This window comes from Protomyctophum parallelum, assembly GCF_964188405.1.
Source record: "Protomyctophum parallelum genome assembly, chromosome: 21".
Classification (NCBI taxonomy): domain Eukaryota; kingdom Metazoa; phylum Chordata; class Actinopteri; order Myctophiformes; family Myctophidae; genus Protomyctophum; species Protomyctophum parallelum.
The window spans coordinates 2,729,324-2,756,905 of NC_139713.1; the positions used below are offsets into that span (position 1 = coordinate 2,729,324).

General features: G+C 43.8%; 1 protein-coding gene across 1 annotated transcript in view; it reads right to left on the reverse strand.

Annotated features, from left to right (window-relative positions):
• Positions 1–27,085, reverse strand: part of LOC310878575 (TNF receptor-associated factor 2-like) — a gene marked incomplete at both ends in the record, with an annotated part of 31,927 nt that extends 4,842 nt beyond the window's left edge. The window contains 11 exon segments of the mRNA XM_083792920.1: positions 2,300–2,467; positions 7,556–7,744; positions 9,329–9,343; positions 9,346–9,471; positions 10,261–10,347; positions 13,665–13,739; positions 14,816–14,890; positions 17,463–17,624; positions 23,221–23,319; positions 25,469–25,547; positions 26,895–27,085. Coding sequence (XP_083649046.1) covers positions 2,300–2,467; positions 7,556–7,744; positions 9,329–9,343; positions 9,346–9,471; positions 10,261–10,347; positions 13,665–13,739; positions 14,816–14,890; positions 17,463–17,624; positions 23,221–23,319; positions 25,469–25,547; positions 26,895–27,085 — 1,266 coding nt within the window.
• Between the last annotated feature and the right edge of the window lie 497 nt (positions 27,086–27,582).

Here is a 27,582-nt window from a genome sequence, read left to right on the forward strand (position 1 = left end):
TTTTTTTTACCTTTCTAATATATAATATAAAACTTATTTGCACTCTTTTTACTTGTTTGTAAATAATAATAATAACTTAAGTCGAATCTAACATTTCAAAAAGTCAAGTGCTCAAGGTGTCAAATAAACCAAAAAAAAAAGCTGACGGAGCCATCAGCTGCCAGCGGAACAACCATCCTGCTCTTCCACCCAACGCATGCATGCTTACCGTGCTTGCTGCCCAAGGCAAGCACGGACGTTGCCATATATTATTCATTCAATTCATAATAATACGTTTGGGAAAGTCAAATCTCCCTGCCATAGAGTTATAATATCTGCCGCGGATCGATTGAATAGTCTCACATAATACTAGTATTCACTATTCAATGTGCAACTTCTCGGTCTATCGTTGCCGAAAAGGCAGAGCTACAAGCTCACAACGCGATGCAACCAGGTGCGGGCTCCGCCGGGCCCGTCAGCGTCTCCGTCAGGGAATGTTCCCGTTTTAATCAATGAAGGGTGAATCCACTGCCCACGTTGTGTTGCGTTGCGTGACTGCATTAAAATTGCCCCGGTTCGTAGGCGGACGCGGACGCGGACGCGCGGGGGGGGGGGGGGGGGGGTTTAACAGGGGCGGGTGGAGCTGCCGCGCGCTCAAATACGGAGCATGTCAAACATAGCACTGCGCATTCAGTGGCCTCTCCAATATGACACAGTCACAGTGCATGTATCATCTATATCAGAGGTTCCCAAACACCGGTGCCGGTCCGCGGGACACGTGGCACTGGTACGCAAGAGGGGAATTCTAAGTTTTGCGTCGTTTAAAAATGTCCAATCTTTGTATCTTTAGCAGCAGCAGCTGTAGGCCTAGGCTATTTTGTGACGATCGCATTAATGAAACCAAACGCTACACGCGGTTCCGGTACAGGATTATTATTTCATGTGAATCATGTCAAAATGAAAAGATGATGTTATCCAGGTAAAGTAGTGGTATTGGCACACAGCGCAGCAGCAGCACCGAGAACACAATGAGAGATATGACATTATTATTCTCCTCCTCCTCCTCCTCCTCCTCCACAACTCGATAACGTTCTCATTTGTTACTCATTTTCTGAGCCATGCAAATAAACAACAACCCGCACTGACCGGAGACGGAGAGGTTCATGTGCGCTGCGCGTAAAGCTTAGCCAGAAACAGACAGTCATTGCGTCAGCATGCATGTAGCCTCGGGAACCCAGACGTTATATTTCCAGCACGGAGGTGAGGGGGATATCGTTTGGGGGTAACGTTTGCGTGCTTCTATCTGTTACTTATCTGACACAGCGCAGTTCAAACAGACTTCAGCCAGTCTCAATAGTGGGACACCGCGCGCTGAGAGCCACATAGCCTACACAGCTGCATTTGGTTTTTAATTAAGGGCGCGTTCTGAATGCAATGAGAAAAGGGGAGAAAAAAAAGAAGAAAAAAAGCTCAACTTTCGACTCGCGCTGCTGCGAGTCGACTCGTGACTCGTTTATCGATAAATCGATAAATCGATTTTTTGATGAATGCCCTAGAACCCACCCGACACAACAGTGGTGGTCCCCAGGCTGCTGCTAGTCAGAATGGTGGTCCCTGGATCAAAACCAGTTGAAAACCCCTGCTATAGAGGCTATATGTGCATGCATAAAGTGAGTGGCAAAGTTGAGTTTAACATAGTTTAATGCAATCAGATAGGACTTTTCTGTTTGGATGTATGGGCTGTCAAGGCCAGAAAGTAGTATTTTGACACACAGAAGGGAGTTCCAACCGCGCCTCTAGCCTATGGCAGGCCAGTCTGCTGCGTCTCAGAGGCCTCTAGCATATGGCAGGCCAGTCTGGTGTGTCTCAGAGGCCTCTAGCCTATGGCAGGCCAGTCTGGTGCGTCTCAGAGGCCTCTAGCCTATAGCAGGCCAGTCTGGTGTGTCTCAGAGGCCTCTAGCCTATAGCAGGCCAGTCTGGTGCGTCTCAGAGGCCTCTAGCCTATGGCAGGCCAGTCTGGTGCGTCTCAGAGGCCTCTAGCCTATAGCAGGCCAGTCTGCTGCGTCTCAGAGGCCTCTAGCCTATGGCAGGCCAGTCTGGTGTGTCTCAGAGGCCTCTAGCCTATAGCAGGCCAGTCTGGTGCGTCTCAGAGGCCTCTAGCCTATGGAAGGCCAGTCTGGTGCGTCTCAGAAGACATTTTTTTTCTAGAATCTGATCTCAGGTCAGAATGGGTTAATCAGACCAGTGTGTGTGTGTCCAGTGTAAACCTCGTATGAATCTGGTCTCAGGTCAGAATGGGGTTAAAATAAAAACAGTATACCTTGTTGCCGAGCGCTTCGATCTTGTCCTGGTCCAGCCGGTGCTGGCGGTTGGAGGCCTCCATGGTGGTGCAGAACCTCTCCACCTCTCGGTTCAGGACACACACCACGTTCTCCAAGGTGCCCGCCTTCACCTCCAGGTCCGTGCAGCGCCGACCCAGCTCCGCCACCTTGGGAATAATGACATGATGATGTTTCACCAGCAGTGTTGTTTTCGTCGCTCTAAAACTAAGACGAAAAATGTCCGTCGACTACCTATTTTTACTGACAAACTAATGGAAACTAAATGAAAACTAAGCTACGATGACTAAAACTATAAGACTAAATATACTGACAATTCCGTCGACAAATAACTAGACTCAAATGTTAGGAATGGACTAGTGGACACTCTTGTCCACTAGTCCCTTCCTAACATTATCCACTATAAGTCATTTTACTCATGGTTGCATGCTGAAAATAGCCGATCTACAAGCTCACAACGTGTCGCCTTGTAGATCAGCTATTTTCAGCAAGTGTAAAAACACTCATTACGACGGCATCAAGGCCCACCAAAACACATTTAGTCGACTAAATCACCTGTAGCTTTAGTCGACTAAAATCTTATGACATTTAGTCGACTAAAACTAGACTAACAGTAACATTTCCAGGTGACTAAAATGTGACTAAAACTAAAGTTTCAGTCCAAAGACTATGACTAAACTAAAATCGAAATTAGCTGCCAAAAACAACACTGGTCACCAGCAGTGTTGTTGTTGTGGTTTTTGTCGCTCTTTAAAACTAAGACGAAAAAATGTCGTCATACCTTTTTTTCACTGACGGAAACTATAAATACCGCAGCCTACAGTCAAGCAGGCTGTGTGTGTGTGTGTGTGTGTGTGTGTGTGTGTGTGTGTGTGTGTGTGTGTGTGCTGGGGGGGGCTTCCTGGTTGCCCTCAAGGAAGCTTTGAGAAGGAAGGACATGGTCATGTGACTGGGCTGCGCCATGACACTTTCATGGATGCTTTCATGGGAGCCAAATTAAACTACACCAGGAAGTTATAGAATACACTGGAGTCAATGAGAGCTCAGTGACCAGCTCTATTTATATATAAAAGACACTGGAGTCAATGAGAGCTCAGTGACCAGCTCTATTTATATATAAAACACACTGGAGTCAATGAGAGCTCAGTGACCAGCTCTATTTATATATAAATACACTGGAGTCAATGAGAGCCCAGTGACCAGCTCTATTTATATATAAAATACATTGGAGTCAATGAGAGCTCAGTGACCAGCTCTATTTATATATAAAATACACTGGAGTCAATGAGAGCTCAGTGACCAGCTCTATTTATATATAAAATACACTGGAGTCAATGAGAGCTCAGTGACCAGCTCTATTTATATATAAAATACACTGGAGTCAATGAGAGCTCAGTGACCAGCTCTATTTATATATAAAATACACTGGAGTCAATGAGAGCTCAGTGACCAGCTCTATTTATATATAAAATACACTGGAGTCAATGAGAGCTCAGTGACCAGCTCTATTTATATATAAAACACACTGGAGTCAATGAGAGCTCAGTGACCAGCTCTATTTATATATAAAATACACTGGAGTCAAAGGGCACCTACGGATGGCTGCAATTCGAAACTGGCCTCTGTAAAATCTGAATCCCCCCCACCCCCCCACCCCATTTTCCCTCACTGTATATAGTATCTTTTCCCTTTTTTGCTTCCCATATGATGAATTCCTGTTCTGTTCTTTACCTACAGAGAAATGTCTATTTGTATGTCTCTAAATGTTTGTATGTCTTTAAATGTTTTGATGAATTGAACAATGTGGACCCTGTTGTAAACAAGTGTAATGCTTAATTGGGTCGTCCACTCACAGTTGACAGTCTTTGTATTGAGTTTGTGCTTAAAATGTACTGTAAATTCTACAAACTGTTAATAAAGATTTCAATCAATCAATCAATCAGAGCTCAGTGACCAGCTCTATTTATATATAAAATACACTGGAGTCAATGAGAGCTCAGTGACCAGCTCTATTTATATATAAAATACACTGGAGTCAATGAGAGCTCAGTGACCAGCTCTATTTATATATAAAATACACTGGAGTCAATGAGAGCTCAGTGACCAGCTCTATTTATATATAAAATACACTGGAGTCAATGAGAGCTCAGTGACCAGCTCTATTTATATATAAAATACACTGGAGTCAATGAGAGCTCAGTGACCAGCTCTATTTATATATAAAACACACTGGAGCCAATGAGAGCTCAGTGACCAGCTCTATTTATATATAAAATACACTGGAGTCAATGAGAGCTCAGTGACCAGCTCTATTTATATATAAAATACACTGGAGTCAATGAGAGCTCAGTGACCAGCTCTATTTATTATATAAAACACACTGGAGTCAATTAGAGCTCAGTGACCAGCTCTATTTATATATAAAATACACTGGAGTCAATGAGAGCTCAGTGACCAGCTCTATTTATATATAAAACACACTGGAGTCAATGAGAGCTCAGTGACCAGCTCTATTTATATATAAAATACACTGGAGTCAATGAGAGCTCAGTGACCAGCTCTATTTATATATAAAACACACTGGAGTCAATGAGAGCTCAGTGACCAGCTCTATTTATATATAAAACACACTGGAGTCAATGAGAGCTCAGTGACCAGCTCTATTTATATATAAAATACACTGGAGTCAATGAGAGCTCAGTGACCAGCTCTATTTATATATAAAATACACTGGAGTCAATGAGAGCTCAGTGACCATCTCTATTTATATATAAAATACACTGGAGTCAATGAGAGCTCAGTGACCAGCTCTATTTATATATAAAATACACTGGAGTCAATGAGAGCTCAGTGACCAGCTCTATTTATATATAAAATACACTGGAGTCAATGAGAGCTCAGTGACCAGCTCTATTTATATATAAAATACACTGGAGTCAATGAGAGCTCAGTGACCAGCTCTATTTATATATAAAACACACTGGAGTCAATGAGAGCTCAGTGACCAGCTCTATTTATATATAAAACACACTGGAGTCAATGAGAGCTCAGTGACCAGCTCTATTTATATATAAAACACACTGGAGTCAATGAGAGCTCAGTGACCAGCTCTATTTATATATAAAACACACTGGAGTCAATGAGAGCTCAGTGACCAGCTCTATTTATATATAAAACACACTGGAGTCAATGAGAGCTCAGTGACCAGCTCTATTTATATATAAAACACACTGGAGTCAATGAGAGCTCAGTGACCAGCTCTATTTATATATAAAACACACTGGAGTCAATGAGAGCTCAGTGACCAGCTCTATTTATATATAAAACACACTGGAGTCAATGAGAGCTCAGTGACCAGCTCTATTTATATATAAAACACACTGGAGTCAATGAGAGCTCAGTGACCAGCTCTATTTATATATAAAACACACTGGAGTCAATGAGAGCTCAGTGACCAGCTCTATTTATATATAAAATACACTGGAGTCAATGAGAGCTCAGTGACCAGCTCTATTTATATATAAAACACACTGGAGTCAATGAGAGCTCAGTGACCAGCTCTATTTATATATAAAATACACTGGAGTCAATGAGAGCTCAGTGACCAGCTCTATTTATATATAAAATACACTGGAGTCAATGAGAGCTCAGTGACCAGCTCTATTTATATATAAAACACACTGGAGTCAATGAGAGCTCAGTGACCAGCTCTATTTATATATAAAATACACTGGAGTCAATGAGAGCTCAGTGACCAGCTCTATTTATATATAAAACACACTGGAGTCAATGAGAGCTCAGTGACCAGCTCTATTTATATATAAAACACACTGGAGTCAATGAGAGCTCAGTGACCAGCTCTATTTATATATAAAACACACTGGAGTCAATGAGAGCTCAGTGACCAGCTCTATTTATATATAAAACACACTGGAGTCAATGAGAGCTCAGTGACCAGCTCTATTTATATATAAAACACACTGGAGTCAATGAGAGCTCAGTGACAAGCTCTATTTATATATAAAACACACTGGAGTCAATGAGAGCTCAGTGACCAGCTCTATTTATATATAAAACACACTGGAGTCAATGAGAGCTCAGTGACCAGCTCTATTTATATATAAAACACACTGGAGTCAATGAGAGCTCAGTGACCAGCTCTATTTATATATAAAACACACTGGAGTCAATGAGAGCTCAGTGACCAGCTCTATTTATATATAAAACACACTGGAGTCAATGAGAGCTCAGTGACCAGCTCTATTTATATATAAAACACACTGGAGTCAATGAGAGCTCAGTGACCAGCTCTATTTATATATAAAACACACTGGAGTCAATGAGAGCTCAGTGACCAGCTCTATTTATATATAAAACACACTGGAGTCAATGAGAGCTCAGTGACCAGCTCTATTTATATATAAGACACACTGGAGTCGGTGGAGATCTCACTAGCTCAGTGACCAGCTCTATTTACAAACACTATTTCTGAATGACTGAGACCTTTTGTAAAGTAATTGCTCTTGGAAAACAACAGAAGACTCTATAGGTTTGGCTCCCATGAAAGTGTCATGGCGCAGCCCAGCAGTCACGTGACCATTTCCTTTCCTTCTCAAAGCTTCCTTGGGGGTTGCCCTGGGAGCTCGTAGCGTGCCACCGAGTGGCGCGCTATGAGCTTGTAGGTCTGCTATTTTTGAAAAATCGAAGAACGACTGACATAGAAACATAGCTTTTTCAGAAAACTGTCAGGATGTAGAGGACATTTTTTTAATCTGATCTCAGGTCAGAATGGAAAACTGTCAGGATGTAGAAGACATTTTTTTAATCTGATCTCGGGTCAGAATGAAAAACTGTCAGGATGTAGAAGACATTTTTTAGAATCTGATCTCAGGTCAGAATGGAAAACTGTCAGGATATAGAAGAACATTTTTAGAATCTGATCTCAGGTCAGAATGGAAAACTGTCAGGATGTAGAAGAATGCTTTTTAATCTGATCTCAGGTCAGAATGGAAAACTGTCAGGATGTAGAAGACATTTTTAGAATCTGATCTCAGGTCAGAATGAAAAACTGTCAGGATGTAGAAGACATTTTTTAGAATCTGATCTCAGGTCAGAATGAAAACTGTCAGGATGTAGAAGACATTTTTTAGAATCTGATCTCAGGTCAGAATGAAAACTGTCAGGATGTAGAAGACATTTTTTAGAATCTGATCTCAGGTCAGAATCCACACACCCACCTTGGTCTTCTCGCTGTGCAGCTGCAGCTCCAGCGCGGCGCCCACGGAGCTGGGCAGCGTGGGGGTGAAGGAGGTGGACACCGTCAGGGTGGGGGGGGGCTGGGGGGCGCCGGGGTGGGGGGGCGGAGGAGCAGAGGAGGAGGAGGAGGAGGAGGAAGAGGACGGGGCGGCGGAGGCGGAGGCGGCTCCCTGCACGGGATGAGGCCCAGAGGAGGTGGAGGAGGACACTCGCTGCTCCAGATCCCTGCATGGGGAGAGAGACGGGGGGGGGGGGGGGGGGAGGCATTATTCATTCATTCATTGATTCAAGTGGTATTTATTATCGAGATTACAGTAATTAAAACTCATTTCAAACTGGGAGATGGAGTTTTAATAGACTCCGTCTGTCCACGTTGCAATGTGCTATAGACCCTCTGGGAGATGGATGCTGAGGTGGAGCGGCCACACCTACCATCAGCTCCCATGGTACTTCTGAGGTGGAGCACCACACCTACCATCAGCTCCCATGGTACTTCTGAGGTGGAGCGGCCACACCTACCATCAGCTCCCATGGTACTTCTGAGGTGGAGCGGCCACACCTACCATCAGCTCCCATGGTACTTCTGAGGTGGAGCACCACACCTACCATCAGCTCCCATGGTACTTCTGGGGTGGAGCACCACACCTACCATCAGCTCCCATGGTACTTCTGAGGTGGAGCACCACACCTACCATCAGCTCCCATGGTACGTCTGAGGTGGAGCACCACACCTACCATCAGCTCCCATGGTACTTCTGAGGTGTAGCACCACACCTACCATCAGCTCCCATGGTACTTCTGAGGTGTAGCACCACACCTACCATCAGCTCCCATGGTACTTCTGAGGTGGAGCACCACACCTACCATCAGCTCCCATGGTACTTCTGAGGTGGAGCACCACACCTACCATCAGCTCCCATGGTACTTCTGAGGTGTAGCACCACACCTACCATCAGCTCCCATGGTACTTCTGAGGTGGAGCACCACACCTACCATCAGCTCCCATGGTACTTCTGAGGTGTAGCACCACACCTACCATCAGCTCCCATGGTACGTCTGAGGTGGAGCACCACACCTACCATCAGCTCCCATGGTACTTCTGAGGTGTAGCAGTCCCAGCAAATTGTGCCTGATACGGCAGTGGTGCCAGATTACATACATGTATACACAGGAGCATTACCTTTAATCCTCCCAACACTAAAACATATCGTCATTACGTCACCATCAAAGACCAATTACACTCTGGCATTGGGTCCTTTAATCCACATATTTCTGACGTCATCATTGAGAGCTAGTTATACATATACACACACCATGTAATCTGGTCCCAGCAAATCAGGCACAATTTGCTGGGACGGTGCATACGCATCAAAAGTGGCGGGTTGGCTGGGACGGTGCATACGAGCCGGGGCGAAACTATTACTTGCGCGCTCTGCTTGCGCATGTAAATATTATGATTATTATTATGTTTTCCATATCGCTCAAACGCCCTGTACCTGGGGTGCTCCCTGGGGTGGTGAGGCCCCGACGAAGTGGGGTGATCTCTGGGGTGATGTGGCCCCGACGAGCTGGGGTGATCTCTGGGGTGGAGAGGCCCCGACGAAGTGGGGTGATCCCTGGGGTGGAGAGGCCCCGAAGAGCTGGGGTGCTCCCTGGGGTGGAGAGGCCCCGAAGAGCTGGGGTGCTCCCTGGGGTGGTGAGGCCCCGACGAAGTGGGGTGCTCCCTGGGGTGGAGAGGCCCAGACGAAGTGGGGTGCTCCCTGGGGTGGAGAGGCCCGGTGGAGGTGGATGAGAGCTGGGACACTCGCTGCTCCAGCTCCCTGAGAGACTGGTGGAGCTCCAGCAGCTTGTGCCCGGCCAGCTCCAAGCCCTGGGGCTGGATGCCCTCCATGCTCACCTGGGAAATCACACCATGATCATAATAATTATAATAATAACAATCTAACTGTATAGATGCTGTAGCTCACAATGTCTCGAGAACCGCCCGTTTCCGACCGACCGAGACTGACTTCAAACTCCACACGTGCGTTAGCGAGGATTTGCGGATCGGTGAATTTTGCTCCAGGGAGGCCCCTGGAGACTTGAAACGATTGAAACATATATAAGGCCGCCACTGGGCACATTATGACGTACATTGTCCCTTCATTGTCAATGGCGTTTACAAAACAAACATTGAACGAAAGACAAACGTTAAGCCTGTTTATCGGAGGGGCTAGCACCCCTCAAAAACGAACCTGTGGCAGGTTAAAACTAACCTGCGGCCTACCCATGCCCATGATGCAGTGTAGACCCAGACCCACAGGAACGCACCCAGGGTGCCGGCCCAATTCCGGCGAGCCGCCCCAAGTCCCAAAGTTTGAGAAATGACAGTTACCGTGTGGGCGTCCCTCTACTGTACCCTCTACTGTACTGTACTGTACTGTACTGTACTGTACTGTACTTTAACTGTACTGTACTGGCACAGCCGAAATCACCATATATACAGTTTATATGTGCGTGTGTGTTTGTGTGTGTGTTAGGTTGCGCACAGGTGGTGAAAAACAACCATGCTGTTTTCGTGCTCAGACCCACCCAGCCACCCACCCAGCCAGCCAGCCACCCGGCCAGCCACCCACCCAGCCAGCCACCCACCCACCCAAAGCTCCGTAAGGGAGTGGTTGCACCACTCAAAAAGGTTAACCCTTACCTTCATGCCCATGATGTAATGCAGCAGCAGGTTGAGGTGTTCGTACGCACAGGCACGCTCATGCTCATGGATCTTCTCCTTCTCCACCTGCACGCGCACGCACACACACACACACACACACACACACACACACACACACACACACACACACACACACACACACACACACACACACACACAACGGGACAAGGACCAGAGCCAGTGAGATGGGGGGGGGGGGGTGCATAGATGTGGAACTTAAAACTAAAATGGGTAACGTTTCTGTCTACAGCGCTACAGCCCAAGCGAGAGAGAGAGAGAGAGAGAGAGAGAGAGAGAGAGAGAGAGAGAGAGGAATGCCCTGCCCCCTTCCCTCAAAGAATGCAGATCACTGGTGTCCTTTAAAACAGTGGTTCCCAAACTTTTTCCTGTCAAGGATCCCCAAATTAAATATAATAAATAATTGATTTCAGCTGTTTACAATTCCAAACATGCAAGCATGACCCACTTTAATTACTTCAGTCTATATTAGTAGCTTAGTGACTAGTACTATAGTCTTTTTTATGTACAATGTATTTGCATTTAAGTAAATAAAGTTAGCATATAAGAACATATAAATGTATTTGAAATTAAATACAAAATTTAATTTTCAGGAAGTAGCTAAACATTATTCAGGATTCCAATTAAACAATAAAAAGAATAGCAGATCTACGAGCTCAAAAGACGTTGCAGTTTGAGCTTGTAGATCAGCAATTTTTGACTATATATTAGGGCCGGGACTAATTGCGATTAATTTAGATTAATTAACTACAGAAAAAAGTATCGCGATTAACTACAGATAAATTAATCGCACCTTTTTTTTCACCGCGGAACGTTTCTCACTGGGCGCTTTTCTATAGTACTGAAAACTGGAAATAATAAAAAGTCACCCCATTTTGTGATGCCTAGAACTGGAGGTCTGACAAAAAACAGTAACAATATGAAGTAAGTACAGCTTTGTGATGTCACTGAGATGTACTTGTTACTGTTACTAATTTGTTTTCAGACCTCCAGTTCTAGGCAACACAGAATGGGGTGACTTTTATTATTATTTCCACAACAGGTATATTAATGACAGTAAAATCTTGAAAATGAGTGGTATCCTGTAGTCACTATTAATTGATTCACTGGGATACCAAAAAACATTTAAAAAAAAGGTTTCTCGCTGTTCTCGGGTTGAATATTGATATGCGATTAAAATGTGATTAATCTAGATTAATTAATCGCAAAGCCAATGATTAATTAGATTAATTTTTTTAATCGAGTCCCAGCTCTACTATATATGCATCGTGGCCCTCTGGAGTGAGTGTGAAATATAGTGGCCCTCTGGAGTGAGTGTGGAACTATAGTGGCCCTCTGGAGTGAGTGTGGAACTATAGTGGCCCTCTGGAGTGAGTGTGGAACTATAGTGGCCCTCTGGAGTGAGTGTGGAACTATAGTGGCCCTCTGGAGTGAGTGTGGAAATATAGTGGCCCTCTGGAGTGAGTGTGAAATATAGTGGCCCTCTGGAGTGAGTGTGAAAATATAGTGGCCCTCTGGAGTGAGTGTGAAAATATAGTGGCCCTCTGGAGTGAGTGTGGAACTATAGTGGCCCTCTGGAGTGAGTGTGGAACTATAGTGGCCCTCTGGAGTGAGTGTGGAACTATAGTGGCCCTCTGGAGTGAGTGTGGAACTATAGTGGCCCTCTGGAGTGAGTGTGGAACTATAGTGGCCCTCTGGAGTGAGTGTGAAATATAGTGGCCCCTCTGGAGTGAGTGTGGAACTATAGTGGCCCTCTGGAGTGAGTGTGAAATATAGTGGCCCTCTGGAGTGAGTGTGAAATATAGTGGCCCTCTCCAACAGCAGTTTCCCACCCCTGCCCTATCCAAAAACTAGTTATTATTATAATAAAATTAAGATTTCACACAAGACACTACAGAATAATGTGATAATATGCCACATGCAGTTGAATGCAAGTTGCAAATTGCATTATGCAATCAATAGACCTGTGGCCCACTGCCCACAGGTGAAATGGTTTGCAGTTGGTTGATTGAATTGTTGGCAATAGCACAGTAAAGATGATGATCTAATATGATGTGTGTAGTTCTTTATAAATGGTGCATTTATATAGCGCCTTTATCCAAAGCGCTTTACATAGATTGTGCATTACATTCACCCATTCACGCACACATTCATTCATACACCGATTGCGGCGGAAGCCATGCAAGGTACCAACCAGGGGTACATTACTTAGTTTAGACAGTTTTTGGTTTAGACTAGTCATTGGTTAGACCAGTCATTAGTCCTACTACTACAACCTATCTCAAACCCTCACCCTAAACCTAACCTCCCACGGGCAGCACACCTAAACCTAACCTTAACCCATGTCTAACCAATGACTAGTCTAAACTAAGTATGCACCCTAACAACCAGCACATCGGGAGCAATTTGGGGTTCAGTGTCTTTGCCCAAGGACACTTCGACATGTAGACATGGAGGAGGAGCCGGGATTCGAACCGCCGACCCACGGATCATTGGACGACCCGCTCTACCTCCTGAGCCAAAGTCGATCTAGCCTCTTCATTTTGATCTCAAAGGGCACCAGATTGAAAGATTTTATCCCACACACATATTTTCTGGACCCCCAGCACCCACCCCGGCGTGGCAGTGTATGGGGGGCACATGAAATGATCTTGCATAGGGCCACCTGACTGCTAGAACCAGTGTTGTTTTTGGCAGCAAATTTCTATTTTAGTTTTAGTCATAGTCTTTGGACTGAAACTTCATTTAGTTTTAGTCACATTTTAGTCACCTGGAATGTCTTAGTGTTAGTCTAGTTTTAGTCGACTAAATGTCATAAGATTTTAGTCGACTAAATCTACAGTTGATTTAGTCGACTAAAATGTATTTTGGCGGGTCTTGATGCCGTCGTAATGAGTGTTTTTTACACTTGCTGAAAATAGCCGATCTACAAGCTCACAACGCGTCGCGTCGGCTGTAGATCGGCTTGTAGATCAGCTATTTTCAGCATGCAACCAAGTGTAAAATGACTTATAGTGGATCTGTTGTCCACTAGTCCCTTCCTAACATTTTAGTCTAGTTTTTATTTGTCGACAAAATTGTCAGTATATTTAGTCTTAGTTTTAGTCACCATAGATTAGTTTTTATTTAGTCAGTGAAAAAAGGTAGTCGACGAACATTTTTCGTCTTAGTTTTAGTCGACGAAAACAACACTGGCTAGAACCGGCACTGTGTGTGTGTGTGTGTGTGTGTTGCGTGTGTGTGTGTGTGTGTGTGTGTGTGTTGCGTGTGTTGCGTGTGTTGCGTGTGTGTGTGTGTGTGTGTGTGTGTGTGTGTGTGTGTGTGTGTGTTGCGTGTGTGTGTGTGTGTGTAATGATAATACTTACAGACATATCACAACCCACAACATGAAATCGGCATGGCGTTCTGAACTTGCTGCAGAACTTAATATGGTCCACATACTGCAGAAGAATGTACAATACAAAAATGTAATAATGAAAAGCATTATCGTAAATAGTTCCTGTTTCAACCCATTCTGACCTGAGATCAGATTCATACGAGGTTTCCACTGGACAGTGGACACACACTGGTCTGATTAACCCATTCTGACCTGAGATCAGATTCTGAAAATGTCAGTCGTTCTTAGATTTTTCAAAAATAGCAGATCTACAAGCTCAGAGCTTGTAGATCTGCTATTTTTCAATAGCTAAAGCATGACATGATGCTAACACCAAAATTGGTTCCCGTTCAGAATGGGTTAAAGGACCTATAACAAAATTAAACTTTTTCAATTTTGTTGTTTTTTTTTTTTTTTAGCTCCCATGAGTATTTTCTATCACCACAAATATGCAATTGTATGGAAATTGCTCTCAGGAACAGCTCAACTGCTTTGTATAATTCCTCCCTCTTCCAAATGTGTCCGCCATTGTTGACTTTCCAAGCTGACATGGAATGGAAACAAGCCTGTGTTTATCTAGCATCAGTATTATAATGACTCAAATATTAAACAAGTTGCATCTCAGCGCCCCCACCACCTCAGGACATTGTGGTGTACTGCAGCTAAAACTGCTTCAGAAATATAAAATCAATACATCATGGAATTGTGCACGGAATCTTATTCAATGACAACAGCATATTGTCTTGGGAGAGGCAATATCAATATCTCATAAATCGGTGGTTCCGTGGCTCAAATGTTGAATAAAAAATGGACCTTGATATGAAAAGGGTTGAAAGCCCACTGTGTTACCCCATTTAGACCCCACACCAGATTCTACTAAATGAATCCCCCCCCCCCCGAAGCAAGGATTTGAGTTAAAAATGTTTGCTGTGAAATAATATATTCAAAGATTTTCGCCACATTTTCAAATAGCAGATCTACAAGCGTATTAGCGCTACCGGTGCTAGCTTGTAGGTCCGCTGTTTTTCCAACAGCTAAAGTTTTAAATAATGCTTAAAATACCAAAAGGGGTTCCCGTCCATACCCGGACCTCCTTGGCAAATATTTTTTTAGCTTTTTTATTTTTGTTTTGTCATGTACCTTTTCTCGTGGGATTTTCTTCTTGGCACAGCCCTCACAGATCATTGGATACTTGGGACAGATCTCATCGTGTGCCTGAAAACAGAATTTGATTATTGATTACTGATTGATCATCAGAATGATTAATTATTGTATTCAAACAAGTCATATTTCAGTGGATATGGATGGTTAGACAGACAGACAGACAGACAGACAGACAGACAGACAGACAGACAGACAGACAGACAGACAGACAGACACATCAACATTGAGAGTGGTTAAAGTGTGAATGAAGCTCGAAGATCAATTGTGTCACGACATTTGTGGCCAAATTTGACTGAGAGGCTGTCATTGGATTATTATTATTTTTAGAATTTTCGTTTTTTCATGTCATGTGAATCATAGCTTCAAATTGACATATTCTCTCTACGTGGTCCTCAGACGAGCCCTCCATCGGCGTCTCCAGTCATCTCGGTTCTCCATACATCTGGCCAGCTCATTTGTGCTTTCCACAGCAGTATCTTTCTTTAGTACGTCCACGTAGGTATAGGTGTGGGACGTCCTCTCCATCGATGCACATGTGTTGGTTCCCACAGTACAAGCTTTTTGGCCGGGAGTTCTTGGTGTCGGTGGCAGCTAGTGGTCAGCTAGTTTCATCCTCTTTACTGCTATCTCCTCTGTTACACCTGGTAATGCCTTGTACAGTGGTCAGCTAGTCTCATCCTCCTCACTGCCATCTCCTCTGATACACTTGGTAAAGCCCCGTACAGTGGTCAGCTAGTCTCATCCTCCTCACTGCCATCTCCTCTGATACACCTGGTAATGCCCCGTACAGTGGTCAGCTAGTCTCATCCTCCTTACTGCTATCTCCTCTGTTACACTTGGTAAAGCCCCGTACAGTGGTCAGCTAGTCTCATCCTCCTTACTGCTATCTCCTCTGTTACACTTGGTAATGCCCCGTACAGTGGTCAGCTAGTCTCATCCTCCTTACTGCTATCTCCTCTGTTACACTTGGTAAAGCCCCGTACAGTGGTCAGCTAGTCTCATCCTCCTTACTGCTATCTCCTCTGTTACACTTGGTAATGCCCCGTACAGTGGTCAGCTAGTCTCATCCTCCTTACTGCTATCTCCTCTGTTACACTTGGTAATGCCCCGTACAGTGGTCAGCTAGTCTCATCCTCCTTACTGCTATCTTCTCTGTTACACTTGGTAATGCCCCGTACAGACGCTTGTTGATGATGTGTTCGTCCTGGTTGGTGTTCAGTACCACACGTAACATTCTGGTGTAGCAGGACCCGTCCTGGGGTTTCTGTAGGGCTTGTGTTAGTGTCCAGCATTCACAGCCATAGAGGACGGACTTTATTTTATTTTATTTTATTTGTTGTTTAGTTTGACCCACCAGTTTTGGAGATATGGCTTTGTTTAGAGAAACGAAGAGTTTTAAATCAATAGTGGAAGTGTGCAATGCCTTTGTTTAGAGAAACGAAGGGTTTTGTTTAGAGAAACGAAGGGTTTTGTTTAGAGAAGCGAAGGGTTTTGTTTAGAGAAACGAAGGGTTTTAAATCAATACTGGAAGTGTGCAACGCCTTTGTTTAGAGAAACGAAGGGTTTTAAATCAATACTGGAAGTGTGCAACGCCTTTGTTTAGAGAAACGAAGGGTTTTAAATCAATAGTGGAAGTGTGCAACGCCTTTTGTTTAGAGAAACGAAGGGTTTTAAATCAATAGTGGAAGTGTGCACCGCCTTTTGTTTAGAGAAACGAAGGGTTTTGTTTAGAGAAACGAAGGGTTTTAAATCAATACTGGAAGTATGCAACGCCTTTGTTTAGAGAAACGAAGGGTTTTGTTTAGAGAAACGAAGGGTTTTAAATCAATACTGGAAGTATGCAACGCCTTTGTTTAGAGAAACGAAGGGTTTTAAATCAATACTGGAAGTATGCAACGCCTTTGTTTAGAGAAACGAAGGGTTTTAAATCAATACTGGAAGTATGCAACGCCTTTGTTTAGAGAAACGAAGGGTTTTAAATCAATACTGGAAGTATGCAACGCCTTTGTTTAGAGAAACGAAGGGTTTTAAATCAATACTGGAAGTGTGCAACGCCTTTTGTTTAGAGAAACGAAGGGTTTTGTTTAGAGAAACGAAGGGTTTTGTTTAGAGAAACGAAGGGTTTTGTTTAGAGAAACGAAGGTCTTTGTTTAGAGAAACGAAGGGTTTTGTTTAGAGAAACGAAGGGTCTTTGTTTAGAGAAACGAAGGTCTTTGTTTAGAGAAACGAAGGGTTTTGTTTAGAGAAACGAAGGGTTTTGTTTAGAGAAACGAAGGGTTTTGTCTAGAGAAACGAAGGGTTTTGTTTAGAGAAACGAAGGATCTTTGTTTAGAGAAACGAAGGGTCTTTGTTTAGAGAAACGAAGGGTCTTTGTTTAGAGAAACGAAGGGTCTTTGTTTAGAGAAACGAAGGGTCTTTGTTTAGAGAAACGAAGGTCTTTGTTTAGAGAAACGAAGGTCTTTGTTTAGAGAAACGAAGGTCTTTGTTTAGAGAAACGAAGGTCTTTGTTTAGAGAAACGAAGGTCTTTGTTTAGAGAAACGAAGGGTCTTTGTTTAGAGAAACGAAGGTCTTTGTTTAGAGAAACGAAGGGTTTTGTTTAGAGAAACGAAGGGTCTTTTGAACCTTGATGTTCTTGAAGTGGAACGGCTCCTTGCAGTACTTGCAGTTGAGCGTCCTCTCGGGACACTCGCGCTCGTTGTGGCGTTCCAGCTCGTTGAAGCGAAGGCGCTCGCTGCAGGACGGACACGGGATGATCATAAAGTCACACTTCCCCTCGTGAGTCATCTGAGAGAGAGAGAGAGAGAGAGAGAGAGAAGGTTAACCCATTCTGACCTGAGATCAGATTCTAAAAATGTCTTCTACATCCTGACAGTTTACTGTAAAAGCTATGTTTCTATGTCAGTAGTTAGATTTTTCAAAAATAGCAGACCTACAAGCGCATGCGATGCGGTGTGTGTAACGACATAGCGCGCCACCACCGGCACCGAGTGGCGTTACACACACCGCATCGCCACTATAGCTAAAGAGCGCTGGGTTGCGGACCTGGGTTTGCGACGCGTTGAGAGCTTGTAGATCAGCTATTTTCGCATTTTTTGGTCCAAAAGTGCCCTCTTACGGTATTTCAGCCCATTGTCTCTCTAAGACGTCCCTGTGCACGTCCCTGCATCATACTATAATTCAGTCAATGTCTGTGTGTGTGTGTGTGTGTGTCTCTGTGTGTGTGTCTGTGTGTGAGTCTGTGTGTGTGTGTGTGTGTGTGTCTCTGTGTGTGTCTCTGTGTGTGTGTGTGTGTGTGTGTGTGTGTCTCTGTGTGTCTGTGTGTGTGTGTGTCTGTGTGTGTCTCTGTGTGTGTGTCTGTGTGTGTGTGTGTGTGTGTGTGTGTGTGTGTGTGTGTGTCTCTGTGTGTGTGTCTGTGTGTGTCTCTGTGTGTGTGTCTGTGTGTGTGTGTGTGTGTGTGTGTGTGTGTGTGTGTCTGTGTCTGTGTGTGTGTGTGTGTGTGTGTGTGTCTGTGTGTGTCTCTGTGTGTGTGTCTGTGTGTGTGTGTGTGTGTGTGTGTGTCTGTCTGTCTGTCTGTCTGTCTGTCTGTCTGTCTGTCTGTCTGTCTGTCTGTCTGTCTGTGTCTGTCTGTGTCTGTCTGTCTGTGTGTGTGTGTGTGTGTGTGTGTGTGTCTGTGTGTCAGAAACACCGCCATATCTCCTCACCGCCTGCACCAATCGCTCCCACTTTTCACACAGGCATTGACCATAATAACATGGAGGTCTTAACGAAGCCCTTTTTTTTTGATTTGACACATTAATGGTTAATAATGAATTTATTAGTGAATGGGGGGGGTACTGCGCCCGTCTCACAACGGGTAAGAGCTAGTAGACATAATTGTCCGGGTTGAAAATCACCAGGGTTTTAGTGTTCTATGGGGGTGAAAATCACCAGGGTTTTAGTGTTCTATAGGGTTGAAAATCACCAGGGTTTTAGTGTTCTATAGGGGTGAAAATCACCAGCGTTTAAGTGTTCTATGGGGTGAAAATCACCAGGGTTTTAGTGTTCTATGGGGTGAAAATCACCAGGGTTTTAGTGTTCTATGGGGGTGAAAATCACCAGGGTTTAAGTGTTCTATGGGGTGAAAATCACCAGGGTTTTAGTGTTCTATGGGGTGAAAATCACCAGGGTTTTAGTGTTCTATAGGGGTGAAAATCACCAGCGTTTTAGTGTTCTATAGGGGTGAAAATCACCAGGGTTTTAGTGTTCTATAGGGGTGAAAATCACCAGGGTTTTAGTGTTCTATAGGGGTGAAATTCACCAGGGTTTTAGTGTTCTATAGGGGTGAAAATCACCAGGGTTTTAGTGTTCTATAGGGGTGAAAATCACCAGGGTTTTAGTGTTCTATAGGGGTGAAAATCACCAGGGTTTTAGTGTTCTATAGGGGTGAAAATCACCAGGGTTTTAGTGTTCTATAGGGGTGAAAATCACCAGGGTTTTAGTGTTCTATAGGGGTGAAAATCACCAGGGTTTTAGTGTTCTATAGGGGTGAAAATCACCAGGGTTTTAGTGTTCTATGGGGGTGAAAATCACCAGGGTTTTAGTGTTCTATGGGGGTGAAAATCACCAGGGTTTTAGTGTTCTATAGGGGTGAAAATCACCAGGGTTTTAAGTGTTCTATAGGGGTGAAAATCACCAGGGTTTTAGTGTTCTATGGGGTTGAAAATCACCAGGGTTTTAGTGTTCTATGGGGTGAAAATCACCAGGGTTTTAGTGTTCTATAGGGGTGAAAATCACCAGGGTTTTAGTGTTCTATAGGGTGAAAATCACCAGGGTTTTAGTGTTCTATAGGGGTGAAAATCACCAGGGTTTTAGTGTTCTATAGGGTGAAAATCACCAGGGTTTTAGTGTTCTATAGGGTGAAAATCACCAGGGTTTTAGTGTTCTATAGGGGTGAAAATCACCAGGGTTTTAGTGTTCTATAGGGGTGAAAATCACCAGGGTTTTAGTGTTCTATAGGGGTGAAAATCACCAGGGTTTTAGTGTTCTATAGGGGTGAAAATCACCAGGGTTTTAGTGTTCTATAGGGGTGAAAATCACCAGGGTTTTAGTGTTCTATAGGGGTGAAAATCACCAGGGTTTTAGTGTTCTATGGGGTGAAAATCACCAGGGTTTTAGTATTCTATGGGGTGAAAATCACCAGGGTTTTAGTGTTCTATAGGGGTGAAAATCACCAGGGTTTTAGTGTTCTATGGGGTGAAAATCACCAGGGTTTTAGTGTTCTATAGGGGTGAAAATCACCAGGGTTTTAGTGTTCTATGGGGGTGAAAATCACCAGGGTTTTAGTGTTCTATGGGGGTGAAAATCACCAGGGTTTTAGTGTTCTATAGGGGTGAAAATCACCAGGGTTTTAGTGTTCTATGGGGGTGAAAATCACCAGGGTTTTAGTGTTCTATGGGGTGAAAATCACCAGGGTTTTAGTGTTCTATAGGGTGAAAATCACCAGGGTATTAGTGTTCTATAGGGGTGAAAATCACCAGGGTTTTAGTGTTCTATAGGGGTGAAAATCACCAGGGTTTTAGTGTTCTATGGGGTTGAAAATCACCAGGGTTTTAGTGTTCTATGGGGTGAAAATCACCAGCGTTTTAGTGTTCTATAGGGGTGAAAATCACCAGGGTTTTAGTGTTCTATGGGGTGAAAATCACCAGGGTTTTAGTGTTCTATGGGGGTGAAAATCACCAGGGTTTTAGTGTTCTATGGGGTGAAAATCACCAGGGTTTTAGTGTTCTATAGGGGTTGAAAATCACCAGGGTTTTAGTGTTCTATGGGGGTGAAAATCACCAGGGTTTTAGTGTTCTATGGGGTGAAAATCACCAGGGTTTTAGTGTTCTATGGGGTTGAAAATCACCAGGGTTTTAGTGTTCTATGGGGTGAAAATCACCAGGGTTTTAGTGTTCTATAGGGTGAAAATCACCAGGGTTTTAGTGTTCTATGGGGTGAAAATCACCAGGGTTTTAGTGTTCTATAGGGGTGAAAATCACCAGGGTTTTAGTGTTCTATGGGGTGAAAATCACCAGGGTTTTAGTGTTCTATAGGGGTGAAAATCACCAGGGTTTTAGTGTTCTCTGGGGTTGAAAATCACCAGGGTTTTAGTGTTCTATGGGGGTGAAAATCACCAGGGTTTTAGTGTTCTATGGGGTGAAAATCACCAGGGTTTTAGTGTTCTATAGGGGTGAAAATCACCAGGGTTTTAGTGTTCTATGGGGTTGAAAATCACCAGGGTTTTAGTGTTCTATGGGGGTGAAAATCACCAGGGTTTTAGTGTTCTATGGGGGTGAAAATCACCAGGGTTTTAGTGTTCTATAGGGGTGAAAATCACCAGGGTTTTAGTGTTCTATGGGGTGAAAATCACCAGGGTTTTAGTGTTCTATAGGGGTGAAAATCACCAGGGTTTTAGTGTTCTATGGGGTGAAAATCACCAGGGTTTTAGTGTTCTATAGGGGTGAAAATCACCAGGGTTTTAGTGTTCTATGGGGTTGAAAATCACCAGGGTTTTAGTGTTCTATGGGGGTGAAAATCACCAGGGTTTTAGTGTTCTATAGGGGTGAAAATCACCAGGGTTTTAGTGTTCTATGGGGTGAAAATCACCAGGGTTTTAGTGTTCTATGGGGGTGAAAATCACCAGGGTTTTAGTGTTCTATAGGGGTGAAAATCACCAGGGTTTTAGTGTTCTATAGGGGTGAAAATCACCAGGGTTTTAGTGTTCTATAGGGGTGAAAATCACCAGGGTTTTAGTGTTCTATGGGGGTGAAAATCACCAGGGTATTAGTGTTCTATAGGGTTGAAAATCACCAGGGTTTTAGTGTTCTATGGGGTGAAAATCACCAGGGTTTTAGTGTTCTATAGGGGTGAAAATCACCAGGGTTTTAGTGTTCTATAGGGGTGAAAATCACCAGGGTTTTAGTGTTCTATAGGGGTGAAAATCACCAGGGTTTTAGTGTTCTATGGGGGTGAAAATCACCAGGGTATTAGTGTTCTATAGGGTTGAAAATCACCAGGGTTTTAGTGTTCTATGGGGTGATAATCACCAGGGTTTTAGTGTTCTATGGGGTGAAAATCACCAGGGTTTTAGTGTTCTATGGGGTGAAAATCACCAGGGTTTTAGTGTTCTATGGGGTGAAAATCACCAGGGTTTTAGTGTTCTATGGGGGTGAAAATCACCAGGGTTTTAGTGTTCTATGGGGGTGAAAATCACCAGGGTTTTAGTGTTCTATAGGGTGAAAATCACCAGGGTTTTAGTGTTCTATAGGGGTGAAAATCACCAGGGTATTAGTGTTCTATAGGGGTGAAAATCACCAGGGTTTTAGTGTTCTATAGGGTGAAAATCACCAGGGTTTTAGTGTTCTATAGGGGTGAAAATCACCAGGGTATTAGTGTTCTATAGGGGTGAAAATCAACAGGGTTTTAGTGTTCTATAGGGGTGAAAATCACCAGGGTTTTAGTGTTCTATAGGGTGAAAATCACCAGGGTTTTAGTGTTCTATAGGGGTGAAAATCACCAGGGTATTAGTGTTCTATGGGGGTGAAAATCACCAGCGTTTTAGTGTTCTATAGGGGTGATAATCACCAGGGTATTAGTGTTCTATGGGGGTGATAATCACCAGGGTATTAGTGTTCTATGGGGTGAAAATCACCAGGGTTTTAGTGTTCTATGGGGTGAAAATCACCAGGGTTTTAGTGTTCTATAGGGGTGAAAATCACCAGGGTTTTAGTGTTCTATAGGGGTGAAAATCACCAGCGTTTTAGTGTTCTATGGGGGTGAAAATCACCAGCGTTTTAGTGTTCTATGGGGTGAAAATCACCAGGGTTTTAGTGTTCTATAGGGTGAAAATCACCAGCGTTTTAGTGTTCTATAGGGGTGAAAATCACCAGGGTTTTAGTGTTCTATGGGGTGAAAATCACCAGGGTATTAGTGTTCTATGGGGGTGAAAATCACCAGCGTTTTAGTGTTCTATAGGGGTGAAAATCACCAGGGTTTTAGTGTTCTATAGGGGTGATAATCACCAGGGTATTAGTGTTCTATGGGGGTGATAATCACCAGGGTATTAGTGTTCTATGGGGTGAAAATCACCAGGGTTTTAGTGTTCTATGGGGTGAAAATCACCAGGGTTTTAGTGTTCTATAGGGGTGAAAATCACCAGGGTTTTAGTGTTCTATAGGGGTGAAAATCACCAGCGTTTTAGTGTTCTATAGGGGTGAAAATCACCAGGGTTTTAGTGTTCTATGGGGTGAAAATCACCAGGGTTTTAGTGTTCTATGGGGTGATAATCACCAGGGTATTAGTGTTCTATGGGGGTGAAAATCACCAGCGTTTTAGTGTTCTATAGGGGTGAAAAGCATCTCACCTCATACTCCTTAATGTTGCCTTTCCAAGTGCAGCCTTCATTGATGCACGCAGCAGGTAGATTCTCAACCTCTCTTCTAGCTGCGTTGTCAGGAAACGCCTGCAAAAAGAAAAAGAAGAAAAAAGTCGCATAACGTTTTTAAGTTGGAAGATGAAACTATAGAGGGTATATGCGCATGCATAAAGTGAATGGCAAATCGAGTGGCAAAGTGACAGGCAAAGCGAGTTTAACATTGTTTAATGTCGTTTAATGCAATTAGATATGACTTTTCTGTGTGGATGTAAAGGGGCTGTCGAGGCCAGAAAGTATAGTTTTTAGCCACTCAGTATAGGCATTCCTGCATAACTTCCTGGTTTGATGATGAACAAAATGTATATACACAATAATAACAATTGGAAAAAATAACGATCCCCTAGTATAGTTCGCCCAAAGAAATACTTTTTGAAGCCTTCACTTCAATTATTCACACTTTTCAAAATAATGTTCAAAAACAGCAGATGTAGCTTCTATACAGTATCTGCTCTTTTTGAATATTGCAATGCATGTTGTAAAACACAACACAAGAATCCCAAAGGTCATCGGTAGATATAAAGGATTGGAAAGAAGTCAGAGGATTTGTAACCTAATGTAATGAAGACAGAATTGGAGATGAGTATCATGTTTTGTTGGAATGTAAGAATACTGGCACTATGAATTTCAGGCAAAAATACCTGCCACCCTATTTCTTTACCTACCCTTCCATGTTTAAATTAATTGCATTACTAAAATCTGAAAAACAAAAAGTAATCTATAAATTGGGTAACCTGACGCTGCCAGATCCAAGAAGCTTGCTACACAAATTTGTTTCACAGCTTATTGGGATCTGGGATCGCGGAAGCAAATTCGATGACGGGCTGTTCCTTTTTTTCAAGATACTTGGTAGATGATTGGATGGGACCGTCTGTCTATCACTGTGTGGGCGTGCAAACACAACCAATCATATTGACGTGTCTATATAGCTTCACGTCCGGTTTCGCACATATCCCGCCCTTAGCTCACGCTGATTTTTGTCAGCTCAACTGCCTGAGAGATCCCAGATGAGTGCTGTGTTGGGGAACATGGTTACCCAATACCGCCCTCATCTGGCAGCGTCAGGTTATAAATTGGGTGCTTTTCTGAAAAATGTTCTTCCACTGTACAAATAGGGAAAGCCTTCCGACATGTCTATGTATGTCGTGTAATCTGTAATGTATTGTATACTCTTATGAATCTGTGCTCCAAACCATGTGATCATGGTCGTGAGTTTAAGGACAACTTTAGTTTTTTTTCAACCAAGGTTCATGTTTTAGGTTGTTATTAGAGAAACTAAAAGATGAGTGTTTTTTTTTTTTTTCCATTTGCTGCTTTCTTTCGTTTTAGGGATTTTAGCTGTTTTTGACAGGGGGGGGGGCATTCGAGCATGGGGTAAATATGTATTTTTTTACAACATTTTATAGCGCTTTATTTTTTAATTATTTACTATAGTCCTAAGAAACCCCTGGAAATTTCATCTGGCCACAAAACATCACGAGATCTACTGAATGTGTCAAACTGACATTGAGCCTATGACACACAGTGTGGCTTCCCCCAGTAGGCTACCTTCACATTCAGTAGATCCTGTAATTTATTTGTGGCCAGATGTAATTTCCTGGGGTTTATTAGGGCTATAGTAAATAATAAAAAAATAAATCTCGATAATATGGAAAAAAATACATATTTAGCCCCATGTTCGAATGCCCCCACCCCACCTGTACGAAACAGCTAAAATCCCTAAAACGAAAGAAAGCAGCAAATGGAAAAGAAATAACACTCATCTTTTACTTTCTCTAATAACAACCTAAAACATGAACCGTGGTTGAAAAAAACTAAAGTTGTCCTTTAAATAAATGATGATGATGAAGATGAAGATGAAGATGAAGATGAAGATGAAGATGATGATGATGATGATGATGATGATGATGATGATGATGATGATGATGATGATGATGATGATGATGATGATGATAAACTATGGGTAAAGGGGTTCAAATGATTGATACTGTATTACCACATTTTGCTGGGACCCCCCCTGATGATTGTCGATACACTCAGAGTTACAGGTCCATTTGGCTCCTATAATTCTCAGTCATTCATAGCTGGGGACGTCCCCCTGGAACCCCCTTCAGGGACCCTGACATAACAGTGTGTGACTTTGTGCTAAAACGTTTTCATATTTCATTAGTTTACTCACACATCCTTGCTTCAAAATAGACGTGGGCTCTTCAAAAATGTCTTCTTTAATGCAAGCGTTGCATTTCTGGGGTCCATTGCTGCGTTGGGACAAAGACAAAGACAAAGACAAAGACAAAGACAAAGACATCCACGTGTTATTAACGCTCCAAATGTAACGGCATGTCAATCTAAGCTAAAAAGGGGGGGGGGGGGGTTACCCAAAATAAATGTCAATAGTGATCGTTAAAGGTTTTTATGATCCTTAGGGTCATCCAAATGGCATCATGGATCATGGTGAATGCAGGGGTTGAGAGTCGGGGTAACAGCCTGGGTATCGACTCGAGGCTAGGGTACCATTAACAGCCTCGAGCGCCACCTCTTAGGGCAGGGTTCCCCAATTAATGTTCCTCAAGGGCCATATTTTGACTGCGGTACCAGGCTGGGGGCCGGGTCGGTACCAGGCTGGAGGCCGAGTCGGCACGCGCGAGGTCTTGCCCTGAAAATTAATGTTCAGGGCAAGACCCCATTTGAAAAGGACCCCCAGTTTGACATGCAGAGGCTACTGACCCCAATTTAATGCCATTTATATCTGGGACCCACACATTCACATTGGGTGAGGTGACGGTCCTGTTGAAGCAGTGCGTCATGGGTACTGTAGTCCCTATGTTACCCGACGGTCATGTTGAAGCAGTGCATCATGGGTACTGTAGTCCCTACGTTACCTGACGGTCCTGTTGAAGCAGTGCATCATGGGTACTGTAGTCCCTACGTTACCTGACGGTCCTGTTGAAGCAGTGCATCATGGGTACTGTAGTCCCTATGTTACCCGACGGTCCTGTTGAAGCAGTGCATCATGGGTACTGTAGTCCCTACGTTACATGACGGTCCTGTTGAAGCAGTGCATCATGGGTACTGTAGTCCCTACGTTACCTGACGGTCCTGTTGAAGCAGTGCATCATGGGTACTGTAGTCCCTATGTTACCCGACGGTCCTGTTGAAGCAGTGCATCATGGGTACTGTAGTCCCTACGTTACATGACGGTCCTGTTGAAGCACTGCATCATGGGTACTGTAGTCCCTACGTTACCTGACGGTCCTGTTGAAGCAGTGCATCATGGGTACTGTAGTCCCTACGTACCTGACGGTCCTGTTGAAGCAGTGCATCATGGGTACTGCAGTCCCTACGTACCTGACGGTCCTGTTGAAGCAGTGCATCATGGGTACTGTAGTCCCTACGTACCTGACGGTCCTGTTGAAGCAGTGCATCGTGGGTACTGTAGTCCCTACGTTACCTGACGGTCCTGTCGAAGCAGTGCATCATGGGTACTGTAGTCCCTACGTACCTGACGGTCCTGTTGAAGCAGTGCATCATGGGTACTGTAGTCCCTACGTACCTGACGGTCCTGTTGAAGCAGTGCATCATGGGTACTGTAGTCTCTACGTTACCTGACGGTCCTGTTGAAGCAGTGCGAGCAGAAGCGGTGTCCGCACTGCGCCTGGACGGGCCTCCGCAGCAGGTTGTGACACAGGTTGCACAGGTGCTTGTCCTCCAGGCCGTCGGGCAGGATGTGCTTGTTGAAGCCGGGCTTGTTGCTCTCCATGGACGAGGGCGGGGACGGCTCCTGGGTGGCGGCCATGGCTGTCCCTCCCTCCCTCCCTGCTGTCCCCCCTCCCTGTCACCGCTCACCGCACTCTGTCACCACCTGGTGGAAGGGAGGGGGTAATGAAGAGCACAGTGAGGCGGGCGCTCTGATCATCGTATATACATCATCCAATAAAAAGAGGAACGTGAATTAATTTGTCAACATGACCTAGTTTCATGTATGGGCAACTGGCGGCCCAGGGGCCACATGCGGCCCCCACCTTCACTTAAAGGACAACTTTAGTTTTTTTTCAACCAAGGTTCATGTTTTAGGTTATTAGAGAAAGTAAAAGATGAGTGTTGGATGGATTTTAGAGGTTTTTGACAGGGGGCGGGGGTATTCGAGCATGGGGCTAAATATGTATTTATTTACAAAATATTATGGCAATTTAATTTTTAATTATTTATTATAGCCCTAATAGACCCCAGGAAATTACATCTGGCCACAGAAGATCGCAGGATCTACTGAATGTGAAGGAGGCCTACTGGGGG